The sequence below is a fragment of the Cupressus sempervirens genome, chromosome 5 (assembly GCF_028749045.1).
Source record: "Cupressus sempervirens isolate cs-2001-9-10 chromosome 5, ASM2874904v1, whole genome shotgun sequence".
NCBI lineage: Eukaryota > Viridiplantae > Streptophyta > Pinopsida > Cupressales > Cupressaceae > Cupressus > Cupressus sempervirens.
In genome coordinates, this window is record NC_143122.1 from 294,857,260 (window position 1) to 294,865,972 (window position 8,713).

Genomic DNA, 8,713 nt, shown 5'->3' on the forward strand with positions numbered 1-8,713 from the left:
AATATTCACAAAGCCAACTAATTGGTTGACATTGAGACTAATCGTCTCATCTTCAGGTGTGATTTTGTCTTTGATGAGGAAGGAGGGCCATTTCAACTCCTCTAGTTAAGGATTTAAAGGACCTCGAGATTCAAGACTTGGGTGTCCATCTTCCATTAGGCCCACTTGATGTGAAGGCTTCAACTTTGAAGGTTCCAATTCTTGTTCCTTCCTCTCCACTAGTCTTTTCTCCCACAAGCGCATCCAGACATGTAGCTACACCACTTGATTTTCCTTAGCATACATCCGATCTTCTGTTCGATGGTGATGATTCAATTACACCTCCTACTTTTGATGTTGGCACTTTTACTCTTAGGCCTAAATAGTGGGCTGAGACAATTGGTGATGTTTATGATGATGAGCTCATCGAGGGCAAAACTACTCGAAAGAAGAGCAAACCTTCTAATTTTGTAAATTTTGCTCTAATGGCCAACATTCAACATGTGTATGAGCCTCAAACATACATAAAAGCGCGAGGAATGCCTGAGTGAGAAGATGCTATGAACATTGAGCATCATAGTATATTGAAAAACAACACTTGGGGTTTGACAGGTCTTCCTTTAGGAATGAAACCTAATTGATGCAAATGGTCTACGAAGTCATATACAAGGTAGATAGTACTTTAGATAAATATAAGGTTCATGTTGTTGCCAAAGGCTTCACTCAACATGAAGGGATTAATAATGAGAAGACCTTCGCTCTGACAACAAAGATGAGCTTCATCAAATTAGTCCTAGCCATGATAGCTTAGTGTAATTGGAAGCTCCATCAAATGAACGTCAAAAGTGCCTTCCTAAATGGTGATCTACAAGAAGAGGTGTACACGACACAATCTCCTAGATTCAAGGTTGCGGCTAAAGTACACTTGGTACTCAAACTGGTGAAAATCACTATATGGCCTTGAATAGGCTCCTCGGGCATTGTACATGAAAAATGATAAGTACCTCACAAATTACGGTTTCCAGAGGAGTCCTTTTGACTCTAATCCGTGTGTGAAGAGTACTAGCAGTGACATCATTTTGGTTATTTATGTTGATGATTTGATCATCTTTGATAGTTCAACATGTTTGATTCAAGAAATCAAACAAAATTTATGCAAGTCTTTTGACATGACTGACCTGCATTGTTGCCAAGGTGTTGAGGTTTGACAATAGTCACATGGCATCTTTAACTCTTAGTCTAAGAATGCACATGCTCTTCTTGACAAATTCAAAATGTAGGTGTGCAAACCTGTATCTTCACCTACAGAGTTTGGTCTAAAGTTGTCAATTAATTTTGGTTCTCTTGTTGAGAATGAATCTGCATTCAGGCAACTTGTGTGCAGTTTGATCTATCTCACCACCACACAACTTGATTCAGCTTTGCAGTGAGTTACATATCTCTCTTCATGACAGCTCCTATTTTTAATCATTTGGCTGTAGTGAAGCGCATCCTGCGCTATGTCAAGGGCACACCAGACTTTGGTATCCTCTATGGATGAACTGAAGATCCTCAACTCATGGGTTAAACAGACTTGGATTGGGGAGGCTTTGTTGATGACAATAAGTCCACTTCCTGGAATGTCTTAAGTTTGGGCATTGGTGCTATCACTCGGACTAGTAAGAAGTGACGGGCAATATCTTTTTCCTTGTGAAAGTTGAATATCGGGGTACAGTCAAAGCAGGTTGGGAGGCAGTTTGGCTTCGCAGGATGCTTTCCAACATTTATGTCTAAGGCAGCCTCTTACCTCTCTTCCGTGACAATCAAATGATGCTTAAATTTGCCAAAAATCCTGTCTTCTATGAGCAAATCAAGCATATTGACCTTCATTATTACTTCATCTATCAGCTAGTTGAAGATGGATCCGTGGATTTGCAGTATGTTCCTACAGGGGACCAGACTGCCAATATTCTCACTAAGTCATTCCTTTTAGATAAAATTTTTAAGTTTAGGGGGTTCCTTGGCGTAGTTGATAGATTGACCATTAAGGGAGGGTATTAGAATAATATCTCTGGATATCTTATTTATTATTCTTTTAGTGGTCAATATTTTGTATCTTGTAAATATTAGAATGTTTATTATATTCTTTTATTCTTTCATTATTAGAATCTTTCTAATAATAATGATTGTTTCGTAATAGAAACATCGTCTTTGACCAATCATAAAAAAAAAGAAACATCGTTGTTGTAAACTATTTATGAGCATCTTGCCCATTCATTAATCCATCCAATATTTTACCATTTACCTGTGTGATAGGAGGGACCAATTGACTAAAATGGACCAAAAAAAACTTGAGAAAAGTCCAGAAGGTCCATTTTTTGGCCAAATTCAGCCCAGGTCTGCCACGGATTTGCAAATTAGCTGTAAAAATGACAAATTTTGTGCTGCGTTCGTCTGACAGAATCTGGAACAGATTTTGGGATTGCCAGGGAAGAATTTGGCAACATAGGATAAAATTACGCATGGAGAAGAAATTTGTTATCCGAATCCCCCTTGAGACACAATTGGGATGAGAACCATCACAGATGTCGTGGTTTCTCCAGGCTTTTATTTGTGTTGTTTATTGTGCTAAATGCAATATATCATATGGTCACTAGTAATTATATGGTTTCCACAACATTTCTTTGGTTACAAAACTACAATGTGAGAACATCTAAGACATGAGATTTCTTTGCAAAATGGGTGGTAACAGAAGCAAGTAGTCTGGTACCTTTTTGGTTTGCATCTGTTATAAACAATTTAGAAATAAGAAGTTTATTTCTTAAGAAGAGACTCAGTTTTGAATTGGCCAACTTTATTCTGAAGTACTGTAGTATTTCTCAATTTTATTACTATTTTCCCTGGTTCTATGGGGATGCATCCCCCTCGAAAAACATGGTGTTTCTGAGATGAGGACGTCATTGAGATGCGGGGGCACTCCTTGAGAATCTCCCCTGTCATGCCTCCACCACCAAGCACTCGATGCCGTCCCTGAGATATTTCCTCTTCTAGGGGACATCTCTCAGACATTTTGTGCACCAGAAATACAGAAGGGGATGCTGGAATGCTCTCAACACCCAGGCTATGTGACTAAGTATCCTGTGACAATGCCCTTTAAGTAGTTTTTTTAACTTTTTTTTTTAAAGTGGACACAAGTCACTTAAAAGTGACTAATCCTAACCCTAACTCATCCCTGACCCTCAAGGCCTCTCAAATAAGTTACGAGACATATTGTCTCATTCTTAATCACAATTTCATACAAAACTGGTGGCTGCAGTCTGAGGAGGAAGAGTGAAGACTGAGTTTGAACTTTGAGCTGCAAGGAGACTTATAAGAGAGCAAGCCAAGAGTATTTTGTTCATTCTTGCAAGAGGAAGAGGGCAGCGAGATTAAAGGTAAGCATTTGCCTTTCTTTCAAACATTTTAATTTTTTGTTCATTGATCATTCACATTTTTCACTGCAAATTGCAGCTGTTAGAAATGATGATTTTCGATGTTCATTTAAATTTACGAATGATTCTCATTGAGAGATCAACAATGAACATTGAAAATTAAAAGTTAAAACCCTGCTGAATTCATGATTTTCATTTTTTTGTGCCTGAATAATGCACTCTTGTTCTTTGTTCAAAATTAATAAACTCATTGCAATGTTTTTAATTTGACACATTTGAACTTAATAAACTATGACAACAGCATATTGGTTTTCAGATTTTGTTTTATAACATTGTTTCTTGCAGTTTACTTACGAGTTCTCACAACAAGAGTGAGGATGAGGGTCAAGAGGCTGATGTAGAATTTGCATAGGAGTGGGAAGTGACTCTTAACACTCAAATTGTATCAAGTTCTATTGCAAGTCAAACTTATGGACGCCCTTCTCAAATTCTCCAAAAATAGGCGAAGGGCCTCTTTGATCTAAATTCACCTCTAATAATACAGTGTGCATTTAAGGTACCAGCAAAGCCTGGGACAGCTGGGGGCAATAAAAGTGGAAGTGCTACATGTGCAATCTTGAATGGTTTGGCAGCATTACTAGAACTAATGCTCACTTCTTGTTGGAGGCAAAGGTGTATATGTATGAAAAAAAATAGGAAGGAACTGAAATATAGGTCTGAATTATTAAGATCATTGTGTTGTAATAAAGATGAATTACCTGCATCAGCTTCTTTGATACAAAGGAGTAGGGACAATTAGATTTATATTGTTTCTACTTTTACTTTGCAGAGTCTAAGGCCACTGAATCCATCTAGTTCAGGGGCAGAGCCCAAGGGAAAATGTAAGATGGCTAGTCTGTTTTCGCATCCATTGGCAGATTTATTCAATGTGCAAACTGATGATGCTATTGGCAAATTCTTCATTGCCAACGGCAGTCCATTCCATGTGGCTTCCTCCTCTTATGAGGAAGCTGTGTCAAAGATAGTAAGGATGGGACCATCATATGTCCCAACATGGAAGATGAAATTGTGGACAACAATCTTGCATTAGTGGACAGACATTAGGCATCCTCTGCTTAGCAATATCATGATTATTTCTGCAGAAGGCCCTTATTTTAAGCTCCTCTCAAATAGAATGATGAGTGTTTAATTGTGGTACACTTATGTTGTCAATGGCACCCCAATAAATAAAGCCTCTTCTCATGCATGACTGAAACATGAGAGACCACTGGCTAGAATATTCATGATCATGTTGTGATTAACTTGATGCTTCTTGATTCTTATGCCAATTGGCCTTATATTGTTTGATTATGCTTGATCTGAGTCACTGACATAAACACCTCTTAAGCTTAACAAGATTTTAAGATTTAGTTTTTTGGTGCTTATGTTGTCATTTGTGTTTTCAATTGCATGGTTTGTCAATATATTTTAGCTCTACATGAACCATCAAATTTTAAGTATTATTTCCATATTTCTCTATGGACTATAGAAGCTGTATTTAACACAGAATTCCACATAAATATTCAAATCTTTTTTCATCTCAAACTGTATTGAGCCAGATATGCATTGAATGGATGCCCGATACGTGAATTTGAGCTCCCCTTTCTGCCATTAATTGCTTAGTAATTTTACAGATTAGTTTGTGGATGATTGATAGACACGTGTGAATGATTTTGTACAGGCATGGGTGACCCTCTCCCGAGCTCAGCTAAATTTTGGAGAGCCAGAGCTTTCTATCCAAAGCTCTAAGAAAGCATTAGAACTGCAGGTATTGTTAAAACTAGTTCATATAATCTAACAGTGATTTTCTGATTCTGTATATACTGCAAAATACTGACATTGGCGAGTTCTTTTATATAGCCAAATTTCAAGGATGCTCAGGTGGATATGGATGTTGCTATGGATCTTATTGCTAACAAGAGACGGCTTAGACAGGCAGGTGTAAGAGTAGCTGAATATCGTTATACTGTTGGTGACTCTGAGAAAAGACCTTCCAATTCAAATGACGATTCAGAAAATGCATCACTTAAATCTCTAGAAATCTTTTCTCCAGAATCAGCTGAAGAAACATTATATGTAGCAAATATGGACAGTCCTAAAAATGCAGATGAAAGTTAAGTGAAAGGAAATTTTCAAAATAATGGAAGAGATGTCCTGAAGAAGGATGATGTTGAATGCAACCCATTGGAAGTGTAGAAATTCAGGAATGTAAATAATGCAACCTGAATATGATTTGTGCACTAACACATAATTTAGAATATTATTATGACCTACCTATGATCCATGCAAAATTTCAATATAACCTTCTCTTCCTTTTAATTTGGTTTTAAGTTGCTGATCTAATTTTCCGCGTCACATCCTTTTTCCCATGGATGTTACCGCTTATTTCTTTGCATACTTCACCTCCTGTTCAAGTTTTTTTGGGGTTGTTGTCCCTCCCATCTTCCATGTTCAACTTCATTTTAGTTTTAAATTTTTGGTTTCTGTGTTTCGCAGGTTCACCTTCATTTGGCATCACAAGCACTCCTTGTGGAGTTTCCTTACAATCCTGATCTCATCTTTCTCATTAGTCATTGGATTCAAAATATTGATGTTGAAGTTTAATGTACAATTTTTTTTTTTGGGGGCTTTCTAACTTAATTTCGGGCACCTTGGAAATTTTATGTTTATTTTTCAAGTGTAAATATGTGGATCATTGGTCTTGTACCTTGGGGGAAAGCCCTTGTTCAAAGTTATTCAATTAATTTTCTTAGAATGTATCTTTCTAAATCCATTGTTGGTTCTATTGGTATGAAGTGATTGGTACTGATTTTGCCTGAGTAGCCTTTGTATGCCTTTGTATTGGAGTAAACTTTTTGGTTTTGTATCTACATGAAAATAAATGAAATGAAAGGATTTTAATGATGTCCACGAGACCACCAGTCTAAGGGACCAAAAGATCAACTAAGCAGCTTGCTGCAGAAGGTACATATTCTTTCTTCCTATGTTCCCCCAAGTTTTTGGTACAGGGACGGCGGGACGGGTTTCCGGGATAGCAAATTTCTTTGGCGATTTTGGGGACGGGGGGGGGATGGGGACAGCTATATATATATGAAAATTTTAAAATATAGTATATACATTGAAATTTGTAAATATACATGTCATTCATATGAAACTAAGCACAAAACATGTCATTTAAACATTATAGAACCATAACATACAACATTTGAATGCAATCTATGAAATAATATTCGATTTTAGTATTTTAGTATTTAGTATTTTAGTATCCAATTCTCAAAATGCATATCAATACAATATCAGAGAACATTGAACAATGAACATTAAGTTATTAACCATTATCAATATCATAAGACTCATAATGATAAGCATGATAAATCATAAATTTGAAAATCAAAATCAAAACATGCCCAAAGCTATAGGCTGCCATAAAGTAATAAGTATCATATAATCAATGTATCATAATCATGTTCATGTTCAACATAAAAAGAAAAACATAGAAAATGAAGCAGACTGTTGCTCCTATTTTGCCTCTACTAATTCATGGCATCAAAATCAGAATCCTCCTCACTGTCATCCTCCACAGGAAGCGTAGTCTCATCTAATGGAACTCCAACCAGTCCTGGTGCTATGTCATCCTCATCTATTTGGGCCACATCCTCGAGCTCAACATCCCATCGCAAAGTTGGTGTCTGCCTATACTTTGGAGTCTGGCAATCGGCAAGTCGAAGAGCATGATGCACTGTCACTAGCTTCTTCGCTATTTTAGAGGTAAGTCTATTCTTCTTAATAGAGTGGATATATGAATATATTCTTAAAACAAAAAAATCACATGTAAGTAAACTTATAAATAATTTTTTAAAATAACTTAAAGTTAAAACAAACTAAAAGTAAACTATAATTATAATTGACATACCTTGTCTCGGCTGGTTTGAGGAACTCCTTAGAGAAGGACCTGAATAGAGCAAGTGAAGTGTGGTGGTTGCAAACAAACATTTGCACTTCTCTAGCTTCTAGCATCGCTTGTTTCACCCATTCAATCTTCCCTATGTCCTTCAATGCATTGTTCAAGGAATGAACACAACAAGGGGTCCAAAATATGTGCCTATAAGCACCCTCTATCATCAAACCTGTTGATTTGAACACAGGTGCAAAATATGTGATAACTTGTACAACATTAGAGGGCCCAATCTCCTCTATGGCATCTCGCAAAATGGTGAATTGAAAATCTGCATCCTTCTTCTTTCCTGAGCAATCTATGGCTCTCAAAAAAAAGAGCCAGCAGGAGATGTGACAATGATATTGATGAGTGGTCGATGTCTAACATCGGTCCACCCATTCATCACAATAGAGCAGCTTGTCTTAACCCAAGTGTGTCTCATATCCTCAAATAATAAAGCAACCTTTGAGTACTCTTCATCTAGGATAGTGGTTCGTAGCTTATGCTCACCGAGGGGCACAAATGAGGAATTCATGCTCATAATATCTTTCACCATTTGTTTATAATAAGTGAAACGAGCTACATTATATGGGATACCATTAGCAACAAAGAATCTACCAATGGATGCCTCACACTTCTCCTTTGCCTGTGCATTAAACATACTTTCCATCAAGCCCTTTTCACTACTAATCTTTCTCTTCCCTCTAGACCCACTAGGGCTGCCACTAGTAACAATGGCGGATGAAATATGCCTAGATGATTGTGAGGGAATGGATGGTGATGTCACTGTCAAAATTTGCCCCTCCATTTCAGCCTCTAAGTGCAATCTTTGACATTCTAATTTTTGTTCATCGGTTAGGTTAGGACAAGCTTTGACTCCTTGGCATGTAAAACCTTAAAAATGTGACTTCACTCTTGTATAGCTGCCCCTAAAATTATCAAGACAAATATGACAATTCCACACCCTAGTCCCTCCCGAATTCTTTTTATTTTTTGGCCTAGGTGTGACATATTGGAGAAGATGTTTTTTCCTATTGAAAGGACCCTTTGCAAAATTCTTCATAATGTCGGAAGGGCATTTAAACAAATCAGCTTTAGGATTGGGTTTTTGCCTAGTGTCACTATTAACAACATCAATCTCTACATTTTTTTCTTCATTACTACTACTTGTACTCCCACTGCTACTCATTGTGTTTAAATATGCAATTGAATAGATATATGAGCTGAAACAATGAAAAATAAAAATAAAATCAGACTTTGCAAGCTACAAATTTATTAAAAAAATGATAGATGAAAGCACAAAGAGTTTTATACTTACTTGGTGGATAAAATAGAAGATCAAACCCTT

The 8,713-nt window shown here is 36.9% G+C and overlaps 1 protein-coding gene across 4 annotated transcripts in view; it reads left to right on the forward strand.

The window, feature by feature from the left end:
- LOC149555736 (Tetratricopeptide repeat (TPR)-like superfamily protein) overlaps nucleotides 1-5,747 on the forward strand; it is a 93,098-nt gene extending 87,351 nt beyond the window's left edge. For 2 of the 4 annotated variants that reach the window (XM_089829882.1, XM_089829884.1), the window contains exons 4-5: nucleotides 5,110-5,196; nucleotides 5,301-5,747. In XM_089829882.1, coding sequence (XP_089686008.1) covers nucleotides 5,110-5,196; nucleotides 5,301-5,546 — 333 coding nt within the window. In that variant the 3' untranslated portion in view covers nucleotides 5,547-5,747. Of the gene's footprint in view, nucleotides 1-5,109; nucleotides 5,197-5,288 lie in introns of all 4 variants that reach the window. The other 2 variants (XM_089829880.1, XM_089829881.1) reach the window with 1 other exon arrangement.
- The last annotated feature ends 2,966 nt before the right edge of the window (nucleotides 5,748-8,713 follow it).